We start from the raw sequence: 18,657 nt of genomic DNA on the forward strand, positions 1-18,657 counted from the left end.
ACATCCTGACTCAACCTTCTGCAGACCAAGAAGTGAGCGAGAGATCCACTTCATCCTTCCAACAGGTAATTACACATGAATTTCTTCTCTTTGGAATTAAGTATATGTCTCAGTTGGGCCCAGTGCATAAATTAAATACCCTTTCACTGAATTCAAACAGTCAGTTTGTGTGAAATGTTCACAATATCAATGTTAGCATTACTTGTGTGTGAATAGCATAGCTGATAGAAATTGGCCGTACCATTTGTTAGCTGTAACTCCCCCTTAAAGCATCAAATTAATCTTTATTCTCACTAAATTTGATATTTTTTGTTCTCTGGCTCATGCTTTTGTCCATTTCACCTCCTGCTCATCAGTTTACATGATTGGATTTCTGGGGAAGTTGATCAGTTTACATCAGTGTGGGCTTTAGAGCCTTCTTTGACAACAGCAGGAGAAGTTAGAAGTTAGAAACATGGACTGTATATGTGTTCAGTCGTCATGTCCTCATATTGTTTTAGGCTGTGAAAGACTTGAGTGTGTTTCAGGTGACGTCCTCATATGTTCTGACCCAACGACTGTAGAGTGTGTGTTACATTGTCCTCATATTGTTGGGTAGCAGATGCCATATAGTGTTAGTTATTGCTAGTGATGGCGGAATGAAGCCTCATGAAGCATTTTCTTCATTTTCCGAGCCCAGTAGATGGTGCTCTTGGTTTAAGGAGAGAGGCTAGAAGAATAGAAATCTGGTGTGCTTTAAACCTTTTGTTGAACAAAGAGCGCCATCTGGTGGGCTCAGAAAATAAAGAAATTGATTTATGAGACTTCATTCCGCCATCAGTATTTATTACTTTAGAGTCTGGCATAATGAGCCCACATCCTCCTGTGAATTAAGTTCACTGAAACAAGTATGATCATTACTTCATTAATTAGTCAGGATTTATTTTACAGAATATTTCTGACACTGTATTATTGTGTTTTGTTGCAGACACCAAGTGCTGAGATCCTGACTCAACCTTCTGCAGACCAAGAAGTGAGCGAGAGATCCACTTCATCCTTCCAACAGGTAATTACACATGAATTTCTTCTCTTTGGAATTAAGTATATGTCTCAGTTGGGCCCAGTGCATAAATTTAATACCCTTTCACTGAATTCAAACAGTCAGTTTGTGTGAAATGTTCACAATATCAATGTTAGCATTACTTGTGTGTGAATAGCATAGCTGATAGAAATTGGTACCATTTGTTAGCTGTAACTTCCCCTTAAAGCATCTAATTAATCTTTATTCTCACTAAATTTGATATTTTTTGTCCTTTGGTTAATGTTTTTGTCCATTTCACCTCCTGCTCATCAGTTTACATGATTGGATTTCTGGGGAAGTTGATCAGTTTACATCAGTGTGGGCTTTAGAGCCTTCTCTGACAACAGCAAGAGAAATTAGAAGTTAGAAACATGGACTGTATATGTGTTCAGTCGTCATGTCCTCATATTGTTTTAGGCTGTGAAAGACTTGAGTGTGTTTCAAGTGACGTCCTCATATGTTCTGACCCAACAACTGTAGAGTGTGTGTTACATTGTCCTCATATTGTTGGGTAGCAGATGCTATACAGTGTTAGTTGTTACTATAGAGTCTGGCATAATGAGCCCACATCCACCTTTGAATTTAGTTCACTGAAACAAGTATGATCATTACTTCATTAATTAGTGAGGATTTATTTTACAGAATATTTCTGACACTGTATTGTTGTGTTTTGTTGCAGACACCAAGTGTTGACATCCTGACTCAACCTTCTGCAGACCAAGAAGTGAGCGAGAGATCCACTTCATCCTTCCAACAGGTAATTACACATGAATTTCTTCTCTTTGGATTTAAATATATGTCTCAGGTGGGCCCAGTGCATAAATTTAATACCCTTTCACTGAATTCAAACAGTCAGTTTGTGTGAAATGTTCACAATATCAGTGTTAGCATTACTTGTGTGTGAATAGCATAGCTGATAGAAATTGGCTGTACCATTTGTTAGCTGTAACTTCCCTTAAAGCATCAAATTAATCTTTATTCTCACTAAATTTGATATTTTTTGTCCTCTGGCTCATGTTTTTGTCCATTTCACCTCCTGCTCATCAGCTTGCATGATTGGATTTCTGGGGAAGTTGATCAGTTTACATCAGTGTGGGCTTTAGAGCCTTCTTTGACAACAGCAGGAGAAGTTAGAAGTTAGAAACATGGACTGTATATGTGTTCAGTCGTCATGTCCTCATATTGTTTTAGGCTGTGAAAGACTTGAGTGTGTTTCAGGTGACGTCCTCATATGTTCTGACCCAACGACTGTAGAGTGTGTGTTACATTGTCCTCATATTGTTTTAGGCTGTGAAAGACTTGAGTGTGTTTCAGGTGACGTCCTCATATGTTCTGACCCATCGACTGTAGAATGTGTGTTACATTGTCCTCATATTGTTTTAGGCTGTGAAAGACTTGAGTGTGTTTCAGGTGACGTCCTCATATGTTCTGACCCATCGACTGTAGAATGTGTGTTACATTGTTATTCTATTCCATCCTTTTAGATTCCCAGCAGAGCACAGCACTTCAACTACATTCATCCCAGGCATCCTCAAAACACCCCAGTGGAAAGCAAGGTTTAAAAGCAATTTGTATCCACATCATTAGCTAAAATATTTTCTATCCTATCTTACTTTTTTTTTCTTTTGTTTCTATTCATGACAGCTGGGAAGGTGAAAAGCAAGTGGACAGATGATGAAGTGAAGGCTGTTGAGCAGCACATGTTGCATTTCATAACAAGCTGCAAAGTACCAGGTAAAAAGGAATGTGACTCCTGCCTCCAAGCAGAACCACTAGCTCTGAAAGACAGAGACTGGGTTGCCATCAAATACTACATTCACAATAGAATCGTAGCAACAAAAGGAAGATGAAAAGCTAGAACTATATCATGTGGCCCAAGTACAATTCCATATCAGTTGAACTTAATTTTATTTTCATTCTATATCTTTTGTAAATGATGATACTCAGTTGCTCAAGTTGCTCTGTGCTACCAAATGTTCAGATTGAAGAATGAGTATTTTTTGTTTAACCCCCCACTCTCTTGGTTTTATTCACAGTACCTGCCATAATTTCTTTTAGAAAATTATGTTTAAGATGATAGGTGCATACTCTGCTCTTTCAACAAGCAATAGAGAAAGTATTTGAAAGGTTTGTTACTTTAAGCTATACCTAAGTTTCCAGCATTGTGTTGCTGGTTTTGAACTGAAAATTCACTGGAATTTTGGAGAAATTTGGAGGCAAGATTGCTGCATTCTCTGTGATCTATTCTGGATTCAATTTACATATTTACTAGTAATTAAAAAAATAAGAATGGCAAGATGTTTTCCATGTTTTTATTTAGATGAACATTTACCACAAAATTCATAAATGCAATCCAATAATACTACTTAAAAAGTAGAAAGATCACATTTTTGATTATTTTGATTGATTATGTATCTATGGGTTTCACAATTCACCTAAACATGAAAAATCTGTGTGTGATGACTCATAAGTCACATAAACTTGACAAATCTGTGTGTGATGGCTCATAAGTCACATAAACCTGACAGTGTCCTCATAAGTCGCATTAAAATCAGGTTTGACCAAAATATAGCCCTAGCCAAAATCTCAACAGATACACACATTCCTGGAAGCATGGGGAAGAAACACTTTGATTCCCCAGCCTCTAGGACCTTGGGAAAGGTACGTTCCCATTTGTCACATTTTTGTCATATGTACTGATATGTCCTGAAAACAAGTATGTGTGTGTGTGTGTGTGTGTGCGCGCAGGAGTTTGTCGCCGCTGTGCTGAACAGTGTGTTTGAAGCTGGATTCTGCAGCAACCAGGCCTCAGTCAAGTACCTGATGGAGTGGATGATGATTCTGATTCTCGTCCGCTATCCACAACACATGGACAGCTTTTGGGGCTGCTTCAACAGGGTGAGCTCCCTCTGTGAATACCAATCTGCTACAAAATACTGTGTTCTGAGTGGAATGGTTAAATCATTGACTCATCTCTGTGTTTTCTGTACAGGATCATGACAAGACCAAAACAAGCATCTGCACCTTCCTGTCAGTCCTGGTACATTTCAATGTCATCATTCCTAATCTGAAGGATAAGGTAAAGCCTTTGATGTTTTGTTTCTCCACTCACACACCATTCCTCTTTCATCACCTCTCTGTATCTGTAACATCTCGCTCCCTGTGTGTTTAAGGCTGTGCATTTGCGTAAAGCGCTGGACATCATCCTGCAGTGGTGTTTCAACCATAACTTCAGCGTGCGTCTGTATGCCTTACTGGCCCTGAAGAGGGTGTGGAGCTTGGCTGGAGACAGGGCAGAGGACGGTGCTGATGGGTTGGGAGGGCTGTCCACTGTGATCAAGGCCTGTCTGAACCAGGCTGAGGCCATGCAGAGCACTGGGTGAGAGCTACAGCTACAACAGTCGCAAAAGAAAGTTCGTTTTAGTATGCTAATGTATTTATTTAAGTGTTTTTTTATTGTCTCACCATTTAGAAATGCCAACAAGAACTGGACGAGGATTCAGGAGCACTTCTTCTTTGGTGCCTTTCACCCTATCAGGGATTACAGTGTTGAGGTGTGCGAGCATGTTTCTGCTGAACAGATGAAACCCACTGAAACACAGTACCATGGTGTAATAACATACTTGTTTCCTGTCTTTGCTTTCCTAGACTATATTCTATACTTTCCCCAGTCTGTCAGAGTTGGCCGATGATGAGTGGATTCCACCCTGGAAGTTTGAGAAATTGCCATGTTTCTCTGAGAGTCCATCTTTTCCTCTGAGAAATCCTGCTCCTGACCTGAGCCAGCTCCAGCCTGGAGACTGGATCCAGCAGGACAAAGGTTTGGTCATTCATCAGATCCTCGTGTTGATCTGTTCTGTACACACGACATCTATTGCACGTCTGTCTGTCCTGTAAGAGGGATCCCTCCTCAGTTGCTCTTCCTGAGGTTGCTACCATTTTTTTCCCTGTTAAAGGGTTTTTCTGATGAAGTTATTTCCTTATCTACTGTGAGGGTCCAAGGACAGAGGGATGTCCTATGCTGTAAAGCCCTCTGAGGCAAAATCTGATTTGTGATACTGGGTTTTATGAATAAAACTGAAATTGAAATAGTCTGCCTCTCACAAGCAGTAGGCATGGGTGTCTTTCAATATGAAATATGCCAGTAATAAATGAAGATCTTTATTGTTTTTTTGATTGTTAGTTGCCCAGCAGTTTCTTTGGGTGCTACTGGACAAGTTGTTTATATATATTCCGATGATGGAAATTCACTAAGATCAACCTATTTTCCATGGTCATGGAAAACTTGGAAAAGTCATGGAATTCTACAATCTTGTTTTCCAGGCCTTGAGAAATGATTGGATTAATAAAATCCATAAAAAAATTGGTAAAGCCATGAAATCTTGTGTGCTACAGTGACCTTTCATGGATAACCTTCCATGTAGTGTTACATAACTGCAAACTTATTTTCTGTAGCTGCTGACGTAGCTCCAGTATTGATGCGTCAGTGAGTGACGTTTTGTTTATCATCACATACATTTCTTCATTTTCTCCCCATGATTCGTCTCCTGTGAATGCCAATTATATTTGAATGCAGTTTGAATCTGACGTTTTTGAATAATGCCAGGCAAGTGGGGCAAGAAAGTATAAAGCTGTGGCAGTGTGATTTAACATGTAGGGTCATGAATCCCAAAGTTCTCATACCTATGCCCTCATACTATTTTTAGATTGTACTGCATTTATGAGATGGAGCAGTTGACATGGGCAGCCTGGTGCGTTTAATTGTCACTCAGAGCGCCGGTGTGCACTTTGGTTTCATTTTAACTGCTCTGAAAGTAGAGCGTGGTAGTTTGAAGGTACAAAACACACTTTATGATTATTAACCAATGGGCCAACCAAACTGTCAGCTGTCACTCCCCCCACTCAGGGAGTTCTACTGCTCCTTGTCCGCAGACCACCCATAATTATATAATTAACATTTGAAGTGAAGTTAAATACACAAGTTGTAAATGGTCATGGACATTTCATTATGGGTCCTCATGAAAAAGTTTTGAAATTTTGACCATGAAAATGTGTGAAAACTCTATCTCCCAGGCGAGCAGAATAAGGAGGAGCGCTGGGCAGAGGTGCAGAAGAAGATCACTCCCTGGAGGTTGGGGATCCAGGAGCAGGAGCCCGAACTTCAGCTGGTTCCTCAGCAGAGGGCTGCTCGACTGGGCAAACTGCATGGCGCCCTGCTGGTGGTAGCCTCACTCATCGACAAGCCCACCAATCTAGGAGGTCAGGAGCAGCACGACAAATTACATTCTTCACATTTTTGTCATATTTCCTCGTCTCTCAGAAAATGAAATATGTGTAAATGTTGATTTGTATAATACTGTAAAGAACTAACATCACAGGCTTTTATTTGGTTTCACAGTGATAATCCAAGCAGAAATGTCAAACACAGCTGCCATTAAGACCAATCTCTCAAGCCCTTTTATCAGAGTTTGGACAGGGGATGCCCAGCTTCACAGGCACTTCAATTTTATGTTCTCTGAAAGGGTACTCCAGCGCTTTTGTCTCCGATGATAAGGGGCTGAATCAATCAGAATTTGTATATAGAGGAAAAGACCCATTTTCAAAACCAATATTGATGCTGGATTATGTAAGCAAGAACATTGGCTTAGCTGTTCTGTAAATGGTTTACTTAAAATTGCCCTTCCAATTGACATCACAGGTGTAGCTTTTTATTTCTGTGCCATGATGAGACTGGTAGCCCTTATTTGCTGTCATCACTGCCACAGATTATGTTTAAATAAATACATACAAAAGACTGTTTTTTTAAACCACAGGTTGATTTGTGACAATTAAAAGTACATATGTAGATAGATGTCACATTTAGGTCCCCATCTGTTTATTTGTTGATTTAGGTCTGTGCAGGACTTGTGAGATCTTTGGTGCCAGCGCTCTGGTTCTAGACAGCCTCCGCCACGTCAGTGACAAACACTTTCAGTCCCTGAGCGTCTCGTCTGAGCTGTGGCTTCCTCTCTTAGAGGTAAAGTGCATAAAACAATCCCACATTTCATTCTAGCGGTCATGATTTCTACTCTCTCTGTGAGATAGCTTTTCTCAGTGGGGCAGCAACCTGAGAAGTGTGTGATTTGACCTGGTTAGCTCGGGGTTAAATTGAGCTCAGCCAGGATCGACGTGAAGGGCACGCAGCGGCCAGAGCAGATGGATGCTGAGACCAATGCAGCAGGAAGCTGTAGTTTTCCTCACAGCTTTGTGTTCTGCTGTGACCAAGAAAACTAGCAAATCTGTTTTGAAATTACAAGAAAATAATTTATAATAACCATCATTAGTGAATGGTAACTTGATAGATAATTAAACTTAAGTTAATACATACTGTACAGTGAACAAACAATGAAATTATAATTAACATCCATCCATTTTCTAACCACTTATCCTATTGAGGGGGTGTGGAGCCTATCCCAGCTGACATTGGGCGAGAGACGGGGTACACCCTGGACAGGTCGCCAGACTATCGCAGGGCTGACACATACACACAGACAACCATTCACGCTCACATTCACACCTACGGACAATTTAGAGTCACCTATCAACCTATTCCCAATCTGCATGTCTTTGGACTGTGGGAGGAAGTTGGAGTACCTGGAGAAAACCCACGCTGACACAGGGGGAACATGCAGACTCCGCACAGAAGGGCTCCCGCACCCGAAACAGGAACCCTCTTGCTGTGAGGTGACAGTGCTAACCACACTGATAATTAACAGTGTTTACTAATTATTAGTCATGCCATATTTTATGGTATTTTAACAGTTTATTGTTGCAAAGAAAATAAAAATTTTATCCATTTACATTACAGTTAGTTGGCAAACATTATTAATTATAATTTCAGTGTTTGATAACAGTAAAATAATTATCAACTGAAGTTAAATTAACCATCAATTTACCTTAAATTAATGATGGCAGGTCAGAGTGTCAGACACCTCCTAACGTGGTTGAGAATGACTGAGCTAAGGTTATGTGGGACTTCCAGATCCAGACTGACAAACTGGTGATGGCTAACCATCCGGACATCGTGTGGATCGACAAACAACAGAAGAAGGCAGTGTTGATAGATGTAGTAATCCCAAGCGACAGCAACATCAGGAAGAAGGAACACAAGAAGCTTGAAAAATACCAAGGGCTGAAAGAAGAGCTAGAAAAGATGTGGGGAATAGAGGCAACAGTGGTGCCAGTGGTAATGAGAGCACTGGGGGAAACCGTATGGTTTGTAAACGGATGCTAAATACTATCCCCCAAGCTTTTCGTTTTTTCCTTCAATTTTGAGATTTCTGGCTCTAGTATAGTAGCTGCTGAGACGGAAAAGGGCTGTAAACAGAAAAGCAGGGTTCAAAATTAAATCCAAATCTTCAGTTAAAACAATCTTAAATGTGGCTCACTGAAGCCTGTTCATACCCTGGTGCCTCTTCAAGTCTTGAGAGAAAAATTGATTCAGTATAGTAACATGATATTTTTGTGTGGCAATATCGTATCGATACGCTGGTATTAATTATTATCAAATTACGACATACATATTAAACTTTTGGTAGCCTACCATAATAATAAAATCATTAGCTTTTTCAGTCCACTAGATACAATTGAAAACATCATCTTATAAGATAAAACAGATGTTGACAATGTTTTTTGGGGGGGACATAATTTGAAGCTGAGAAGGTAATAAATCACAAAATATTGCAATATATGTTGCTGCAATACTAAGCATATTGCAACACATTAAAATAATATCATATCATGACTTAAGTACTGTATCCTGGGGCCTCTGGTGATTCTCACCCTGACTGGGTAGAGAAGAAAATGTGATACATCTGCTGTTGATGATGTTACAGTGTGACAGCCTGTGGTAGATTTCTATGTAGGAAGTATTATTACCTACCCCAATCACTTTGTGTGTGACTGACCATCCTCTTTAATGTGTATTGACTGTTTTGTCTCACCTTGATTGTTTGAACAGTAAAAAATGGAAGGTAAATTGACGTCATCTCTAAGACAATAACCTATATGTGTCCATCAGGTGAAGCCATTGGAGCTCGCTGACTTCCTGCAGGTAAAGAAGAGTGAAGGGTACTGTATTGTTGGAGTGGAACAGACGGCCAACAGTCAGAGCCTGCAGGATTACCAGTTCCCTGAGAAGACCCTGCTACTTCTGGGGTATGACACCACTGAAATACTAAATTTTCCATCAATGCACTAAGCTACACGTGACCGAGTGTGCACAAATGCATGCAAGCCTCTTTCTTCCCATGCCCTTGTCACTCTCACATAGATAAAGGTGTGAGCTGACGGGGCTATTTAATGTTATCTCACCGGTTTAGTGTGTTTCCCCGCGGGGACTGCGCCTCTCCTCTCCATGGTGTACCTGTCAGGGCACGCTGGACTATAATTGGCTCTCCCTGAGGACAAGAATACAGGAAATAAATTACACAAACCAATACAAGCAGTGTGATGACAGCAGCAGAAAAACCTTAACCTTCATCTAGTGCAGTTTAAGTTGCGATGCTGCCCTGTGGCTTTCCTCAGCTGGGACACAAAGAACAGTTTTATGAAACCATTTGTATCTCCTCAGAAGTGAACATGACTGTAATTATAAGCTTGTGCAGTTTGCGACTGAAGCATGATTCACTCTCCTCACTAAATGTGCACTGCAGCAGTGCAGCTGCCCAGCCAGAGAGGGAGAGATTAATATTTATCACATCTGTGTAGGTGTCCTGTTTTGTTTCACCCTGTTCAGTCACAGAGGTGCGAGCAGAGCTGTTAGCTTAAACACCCGGCGTGTGAGCTCCATCTCGAGTGCTCTCTCCCAGCTGTGCTCTCCCCAGCACAGCATGGCCCGGCTCTAATCTCTCATCAGGTCGCCATTATCTCACCCAGTTGCACTCACTATAAATGTAGCTCATCAAATCAGGCGTTCTTACTGTGTGGCACCCTCCGTGGGCTCATTGAACGCCAGACTCATTAGCACTTTATGTTTGCTTTGCATGGCCCATATTGCTGGATGGCAGTATACACTCAGTTGATTACAGTTTGAATTGCTCTTGGACTTGAGCTCGTGACTCATCTGTATGAAAAGCGTGTTCCTCATAATTGTGAAAATGATGAAAGATTAAGTTGGCTGTTCATGCTAAGGGTTTTTAAATTAAATCAAGTGGATGGCATCATTACGCCAAATAAAAGCTAATATTAACAACATCCAGTCACCAAAAAATGTGGGCTGTGGTGTATATGATACACATAAGGGTTAGACTGACAAAACAGATGGTCTGATGCTACATACCAAATGTCAGAAAGTCAGTGCTGACAGGATGCACGTTGCAATGTAAATCCTGTAGTGGAATTAAGTGGCAATCTCCGTGGCTGAAAAATGAAGCCAGCGCTTATGTACCAGAAAATGCAGTTCCTTGTACGGCCACTTGAGGCTGGCTCTAATCCCCATAGACCCCCATGTTAAAATTCTACTAGGCAGCACATTTAAAGTGATGTTTTGGGGTCATTTCATATATTTTAAACTAAGATAATATTTTGCGTAACAAGGGTAATTTAGGAAATACACTAGGAATTAATATCACTTGGCAGGTACCCACAGGTAGCCTCTGACCTGATGCAGGACTCTGCTATATGAGGGGGCGACTTTTACATAACTCACCGTTTAAATTTTGATTAAGTCTTAAAGTTATGTATAATTAAGGGAGTGGCCGCTTTGAATGACAGAGTGTCTGACGATAGTGATCTCGTACTCTCAGTCAGATCCACCTCTTGTTCCTCCACAGCACAGATCTGGATGGCTATGTCTAGTATTTCTTGTACAGTCTATGAGTGGAATGTTTTTATTGATTTTTTTTTCTTATTTTTATTTTGTTTTACAAAATACAGTAGTGCATCCTAAATATTGCCTGCTATTGAAAAGACGAACTGTGTAACCTTCTGTTGAGGTCAGTCTGGATTTCAGTTGATGTTATTATGTCAGTGAATTCTCTTTCTTCCCTAGTAAGAGTAAAAGTCAGATTTAATTTAATATTTGAACATAATTTTATTCCTTCACCAGCTGACAGTAGAATGAAAAGATTGATACCACTCTCATGTCTGTATGATGAATATGAAGCAAGAGCCAGCAGCTGCTTAGCATTAAGTTTGAAAATGGGGGGATATTGTGTAAAGTTAACGCCCACCAGCACCTCTAAAGCTCATTAATTAACACTTTATATATTGTTTGTTTAACTGGTACAAACCGAGGTGTATAAGCAAAGGCAAACTAAGTCAAGTTAATTGGCAGCTGGCTCCAGCTCTGTATTTCTTGTACAGACATGAGAATAATATTTAATTATTCCTTTAAAAATATTGAATATCAGCTGGCACCGAACATGAAAAACCTTTTTTAAAAAACTCTGTTGAACAGTTGTAACATTGATTTTTACTAGGTGCTAAATTTTCCTCTTTCTTCTGCACAGTAAATCATTTTTCTGTTCTCCTTCTCGTAGCAATGAACGAGAGGGTATCCCCGCCAACTTGCTCCAGATGTTTGATGTGTGTGTGGAAATCCCTCAACAAGGGGTCACCCGGTCACTCAACGTGCATGTGAGCGCTGCCCTGCTGATTTGGGAATATACCCGGCAACATCTCACCTCTGGCTCAGCTGAAGGCAACTCCAAATCTGAAAAGTGAGGAAGAAACCGGCAGTGCAGCCCCATGGATGTGACATCTGACCTCTCTCGGTCCTCTCTGGTGTGAAAAGCATCTCTGGGCACATGAGGACGCTCCTTACAGTTCATGCCAGGACCTTGAGGATTTTTATGTTCTGTCTGAGGACTCCATCCTTTGAGGTTTTAATGTGGTCAGCAGTCATCATCGCTGCTCTTGTGCCTTAATGAGAGTCATGAATAGAGAGAGACTCTGGTTATTACATCTAAATATTCCACTGGGCATGCTGTTATATTAATGGAGGCAATCTCTGTGTTGGCAGAGCAGGTGCATTAATGGAGAATTTCCCCTTTGAGGGGGAAGTGTCTTGTTTATCTGAGCAATTAGATTTTTCCTCATGGCACCAGGACTGGACTATCAATATCCAGGAAACTATTATACATAATGTATAAATTCTGATTTTGTTATGACATAATTCTCTGTGTTGTTAATGTTATATTGCAGTTCAGGATTTTAAATTAACTTTTTTTTACACAGTTGAATAAATAAAACTTTGACATTATCTGTTTTATCAACCTGTGTTATCTTTTTTATTTTGATTAGTGATTGCATAATCAAAGGCGGCAGTGAAGGGGTTAAATAAGGTACAGGTGTTCCTGCATCCTCCCTCCCCTAAAAAAAAAAAACAGAATAGGAGTTGGTTTACCTGGAGACCGTCCGACCGGAGGAGGAGCAAATGGAGGACGTTTGATCAGTCATTTTCCGTCAAGTCAGGCTTGTATGTGATTAACCATGTGAGGACAGCAGTTATTGGAGCGGGACATGGGTTACGTGGATGGCCACTGGTCGGTGTCCCTGAAGGCAGCAGCGGCCAACGTGAGCTGGACGCGCGGCGCGGGGCTCGGTGTGTCCCGGCAGACCCAGCTGCTCCTGGAGGTCCTCATGGTGTTTATGTGTTTGGGCGCTGTGACAGGTACAGAATCACCTGGAGACATTTTATTTATTTCGTTAAGTTAAAACTTAATGAAACACGATGTGTTAAATGATTCTATAAGAAACGTTCATCTATACAGCTGAGCAAGAGCACTTAAACGCAACATTATACTTTCTTGCTCTAGCACATCTGTGATTTATTTACTCCGCACTTTTGTGATATGTCCCACGAAATTAACATAGTGACGTATGGGTGGTAAATAGGCTAGTTGTATATTAGTTGTAAATAAATTTGGGAATTTGTTGAAATAGTATATGAGTTAAAAGAAGAGTGTAGGAAAGGGGTGGGGACATAGGCTATACGTTTTACTTCTACCTACTCCCTTTGGGAGATAACCGTATGGTTATCTTTGTATTGTTTGTTTTTATTTTATTAGAAATAAAGTAATTCATTCATTCATTCATTCATGTTGTGCACTTCTTGCATCATTTCAAATGCATTTTCCTGCAATTCGGTATGACATGTTTGTCTCAAGGCCAAAGTTCTTGCAAGGCATCATTTATAACAGTTTTATCACCAATGGCATTATTAGTGGTTAAAAAAAAACAAAAAAAAAAAAACATTTACAAATATTGTATAGATCAGTCTGTCATAATCCACTATGACAAAAAATTTTGGGTTGCCAGGTTGTGAAATATTCCATTCAGCTGGTGTTTATTCTCCAGCATGACATTTGCAGCTCTTTAGTTTATCAAACAGACTACTTCAATAGACCATTTGACTTCTGACTTTCTGGAAAGAGCATCTGGACCAAAATGTATTAATTGTTGAAATGTTTTAAAACCATTTTGATCAAAGACTTGTTTGACATTTGGAACTACATGGTTTATTTGAAAGTTAAACCCATTCCACTTAATTAATGACATAACATTTGGGACTGCAGGTTTGATGAGTAGGCTAATTATAGAGTCAGAAGCTCATGACCTTTTCTAATTTACTTTGTCGACGTTTGTAAGTACCAAATAGATGGCTCCTTGCTTGTTCAATTTTTGGATCCCTGAACCTTTATTAATTATTTAAGAAAAAAAACAGCCTGATGAGTATAAGTAATAGGGACACCGATTCTTTAAAGAAAGCTATTGAAATTTTAAAATGATGTTTTGCAACACTTCACCAACAAAAATCCATTTACCTCTACTGTATGATGTTGGTAGCAGAACAAATGTATCTTTACCAGGGGCGGGGCTTGCAATCCCCCTCCCTGCAATCTGATTGGTCAAAACGTTACGCTAGTCGGCGATGGAGGTTTCTGTGAAGTACCTCAAGTAAGTTTAGTTGATTCAAAACACACATTAAACACACAGCAAATATGGCTTAATAGAGACAATTTGAAAAACAAGAACGCAAATCAGCTTCACTATAACTCGCAGCATTGACAGACATTCACTTGACTTTATATGGACGCATTTTCCCCACAAACATGCTAACGTTATTAGCACACGCCTATGGCATTTTACATTGTATAAATTAGCCTAGCAACTGGCGATCTTTCCCTCTTATCATATAAAGCCAGGGACAGCGGCAGCATCTAACAAAGGTAATCGCACACAATTTGGCCCCATTACAACTCACAAGCTTCACCGACAAAACAACTGTCATACTAAACATGTTTTCCAAACAAATACAAAATGCTAACGTTATTAGCACAAGCCTATGGCATTTTACATTGTATAAACTAGCCTAATGGCTGGCGATTTTTCCCTCTTCTCATATAAAGCCAGGGACAAAAGCAACATTTAACAAAGGTAACAACGGCACACAATTTGGCCCCATTACAACTTACAAGGTTCGCCGACAAAACAACTGTCATACTAAACATGTTTTCCAAACAAATGCAACATAGCCTGTGGCATTTTACATTGTGTAAATTAGCCTACCGACGAGTGGATATTTCCTCTGCACATATGAAGCCAGGATAAATCACACACAAGACTTAAAATGCTATTTTAGTGGAGGCTTTACTGTCGCATTTCGCAATTTATTGTTTCTTATCTGTGAAAGTAAATAACGTTACAAGCTTTGTTTCCACTGAAGGAAATGGTTTCAGCTTACAGAAAGGCTATTCATCAACTCTGTACAGCAAACATCCTAGTGTTCAAGAAAATAGTCAAAACAGCATTGATAAACTGAATCTTTAAATCTAGTTAGATTTCTTTCAAGGCTCAAATTCACATTTAAAACACACATCACATTTAAAACACACAAGGGGACTGAAAAAACGGTATATGACTGTGCATGTGTCTATTTAATGTTTATAATAGTTACTGCAGTGGGGATGAAAGATTTTTATACGTGTTAAGCAGTAACAAAAGCTACTCGCTTGAACGCTCGATTAACTAACAATCATAGGCTCAGCATTCTGCAGCGCTGTGCAGTACAATATCAGCATATCAAAATAGAAGATTTAGACTGTCTGCACTTTTCTGAAAGCAGCTATGAAGTCACAGCATTACCACAGTGTGGATTTATGTTGCTGGGTTACAGATGGAAAATATGGTTGTGTGACGTAGGATCCAATCAGTCTGACCTCTGCATCATTGTGTGTTTGTGTGTGTGTTGTATTTCTGTGTAGGTAATATTCTTGTCATTGTTATTGTGGCTGCAACCAAGACTTTCCACTCGGTGACGTCAGTGCTGATAATGAACCTGGCCATCAGTGACCTCCTGGTGGGTGTTGGAGTGATGCCTTTTGTTGCTTTGTCCATCATGAACCATGGATGGGAGAACTGTACTGTACGTCATCACTGTCCAGCACTATGAAATATAACAATAGTAAAGTAGTGTCTGACATGATCTAAAGTTGACCTGTTATTTTTCTTTGAACCAGTGAATGTGCATGTGATGAGATTCTGTCTCTTTACTGTCTGACAGGACCTCTGTTTGTACGTGGGTTACACTTCCTCTGTGTACTGCACAGCTTCTGTACTGACATTAGCTGCTATTGCATTGGACCGCTACCACTCCATCATGGACTGCCTGCGCTACAGTGCCCGCTGCACCCTGTGGAGGACCTGTGCCGTGGTTCTGTGGATCTGGCTGCAGGCTCTGGTCACCAGTTGTCCTCCCCTTCTGGGCTGGAGCAAGGTCAGCTATGTGGATCCCATGTACAGCTGTGCAGTCAACTGGGCCAGCAGTCCAAGTTACACAGCTTTCATGGCTGCCCTCAGCTACCTCATTCCGGCAGCGGTCATCCTCTTCTGCTATGTGAACATCGTCAAGGTGGCCCGCAGCCACGCCAGGAGGATTCACACATTGGAGGATTCTGTGCAGCGCAGCAGGAACCCCAGCTCTGACTTTGCTCCTGGTGATTCATCACTCCAGCACTGTGGGAGCCTCCACAGCCCCTCGAGACTGATTTATCATGTAAGTGGACAATTTGTGAGTGAGGTCAGTAGAGAAGAGGGGAATTACATCAGCAATGCTCTCCCTGATTCTGCTAGAGCGCATGATAACTCTACATCCAGACGTTTGTTCTCCTTTCTGGCTCAGAGCGCTTCCCACCCACAGCTGCAGAACTCCCAGCAGCACCATAACCACCATGGAGTGGTGCGTCTCTTCCTGGTCATCTCTGCCTTCTTCCTCTGTTGGACACCTTACATAGGCGTGGCCCTGGTTCAGGCCACAGAAACTGCAATCTCAGGCCAATCCAGCCTTGTCCCACCCTCTGCTGTTACCTTTTCGTACTGGCTGGTGTTGCTGAACTCTGACATCAATCCACTGCTGTACGCTCTGCTTAGCAAACGTTTCCAGGGTGCTCTCCAGGGACTGAGGCAAAAACTAAGAGCACGCCTGGGGAGTGTGGTGGGCAGGGGAGAGGAGGTCAGGGCGGAGGGAGATGACGGCAGGAGCAGCGACCCCTGCACTCTGACCACCACACATCCTGGTCCGTCTACCAGCTCTGAGAGTTCAACCTGTGATGACTCCAAGTATTCCTCCTCCATTTTTACTGTTAGCACTGACTTTAAACATCACTGTGAGGAGCAGCCGTGTAAAGTGTGTCACCATGAAAATACCTCCGCATCCTGCTGTGTGTGGCAGGATGCTGATGGTAAGACGAGGGTGGACTGCCTGCAGGTTCCCTCTCGACCACAAGAGGGAAGCAGGTTACCTTTCTCTGCTCTGACCCAGGAGCGTCAGGCCACTTTCTTCTACGGACAGATAACAGTCAGAGTGGAGCATGATGTTTGTTAGGCTGATATCTGCAGATGATGTTGCACATATATTCTCATTGTATTGACAGTTATTTTCATTAATCTGTTGATGATTTTTTTAATTCAATGTATTCATGATGTGGGCAATAAAAAGTCAGAAAATAATAATCTAATCCAAATATATTTATATATATTTACTTCAGTATGACACATGACCAGTGAATATTGACATTTGAGAAGCTAAAATCTGTCTTTTTTTGTCACTGTTGCTTGTAGATGGGTAGAAAAAGATTTCCGCACGTTTACATGTATGCAGTGTTTCACTTTATTGTTGAACTTTCGATCTATTCAACCTTCATCATAGCATACATGAGGCAACAATGGACAGGCTGGTAAAAGTAACCACTATCAGTCTAATCACTGGCTGTATGCAATACACCAGTGTGCCACCCTGGTGGCAGAAGCTCCACCCTCTGGGAGTTGTAGTTTTTTTAATACTGGATGGCAAACTGAAAGGCATACAAATGGAAGCCATATTTGTCTTGTCATACAGTACCACAATATAAAACAAGGGTGGAACACAGTGAAAACACAAAAACATTTAAAATCACAGAGCACCTTATAACAATATCAAATTACAATAACATCACATAGTAAATGGTTCTCTGACAGGATTCAGGCTCAAGCCTTCATTAATCAGAGATTATGTTAATGTACAATACTATTGAAACACAAAGAGAACATAGAAATATGAAAGGGTGTCAGATAAGAACCATCATAAATCATAGACCCCAAATTCTTTTAAAGGCAGGGTATACAAAATCTTGTGGCCTATCCAAAAGTTGTCATATTCACAGACTTTGGATGTTTCAAGTGCTCTTAAACAGGCTAATGTGTTCTCCTGTAGAGAGAGGTCATCATTTAATGATGGCATTTAATATGTTGGGTCATTATAGTGTAACACAGTATGTAATTCATAAGGATCTCTGGGAGTTTGACAGTCCCTGTGAGAAGTCAGTGGTGCTAAATTGTTTCCCACTGTGGTACTTCTGACTGAATCAACAATTGCTTGACTCTACTACACACTAATAATTGCCTTTTTTATCCAAATATGTGGCTGGTGTGTGATAACTGATGTCTGTCACATCATTGGGATAAACCTCAAGTAAGTGTGGACACACAAATAATCATTGTAGTACTTAATATAACCATTGTGGTCGATTTCAGGGGTCTCATTTAGTGGAGACAAAGAGTGCATCAACCGGTCTCTGATTTCTCGGATGAACAGATGTTTGTGTTTGATACATTATCAGTTTACTGAGTTAAGTGATACTTTACCACCAGTATTATTGGGAGGATATTTTTAAATGGTTCATTGATATCAAGGCAAATCTGTACAACAGTTTGAGTGTGAGCAGAGATGGGATTCAGTTTTAAATTGATAAGATAAAGCAAAACCCACGACAGCAAAAGGCCCAAGTTTGAGATGTCCATTGATTTGCTCTAGTACTATTACAAATTAGTGGAAGGATACTGCTGGTGTGAGCACATACTGAAATAACTAAAGGACAATACAGTATAAAGCTGACATCACTTTTTAATATTTTTTTGTTGTTTTTAGCATTATCAGTATCATTGTTAAAATGCAATAGAATCATTGAGTCTCGGATAATTTGTTAATAAGACTGGGTTTAATTTTTCAGACAGAGGATTTATCTGCACATTTTGATGATCATTTCAAGGACCCTTTTTTTAAGTCTGATCACACTGGA

At 40.5% G+C, this 18,657-nt stretch overlaps 2 protein-coding genes across 4 annotated transcripts; both read left to right on the top strand.

Moving 5' to 3' along the window:
- Positions 1-2,531: 2,531 nt before the first annotated feature.
- tarbp1 (TAR (HIV-1) RNA binding protein 1) lies at positions 2,532-12,266 on the top strand. The gene is made up of 11 exons (XM_049600876.1): positions 2,532-2,616; positions 2,705-2,794; positions 3,809-3,958; positions 4,053-4,139; positions 4,234-4,439; positions 4,533-4,614; positions 4,709-4,880; positions 6,134-6,319; positions 6,952-7,076; positions 9,120-9,256; positions 11,581-12,266. The coding sequence occupies exons 3-11, from the start codon at positions 3,884-3,886 to the stop codon at positions 11,762-11,764; spliced, it is 1,254 nt and encodes a 417-aa protein (XP_049456833.1). The 5' UTR covers positions 2,532-2,616; positions 2,705-2,794; positions 3,809-3,883; the 3' UTR covers positions 11,765-12,266.
- A 164-nt stretch (positions 12,267-12,430) lies between these two features.
- On the top strand, positions 12,431-17,023 carry LOC125903750 (5-hydroxytryptamine receptor 1D). Of its 3 annotated transcripts, none has more exons than XM_049600873.1 (3): positions 12,431-12,713; positions 15,307-15,467; positions 15,606-17,023. In XM_049600873.1, the coding sequence occupies exons 1-3, from the start codon at positions 12,563-12,565 to the stop codon at positions 16,923-16,925; spliced, it is 1,632 nt and encodes a 543-aa protein (XP_049456830.1). In that variant the 5' UTR covers positions 12,431-12,562; the 3' UTR covers positions 16,926-17,023. The 3 variants fall into 3 exon arrangements, with proteins under 3 accessions (XP_049456830.1, XP_049456831.1, XP_049456832.1); XM_049600874.1 differs by having other exon boundaries at positions 15,307-15,401; XM_049600875.1 differs by lacking the exon at positions 12,431-12,713 and adding an exon at positions 14,167-14,271.
- Positions 17,024-18,657: the final 1,634 nt, after the last annotated feature.

Source organism: Epinephelus fuscoguttatus, linkage group LG16 (assembly GCF_011397635.1).
Source record: "Epinephelus fuscoguttatus linkage group LG16, E.fuscoguttatus.final_Chr_v1".
NCBI classification, from domain to species: domain Eukaryota; kingdom Metazoa; phylum Chordata; class Actinopteri; order Perciformes; family Serranidae; genus Epinephelus; species Epinephelus fuscoguttatus.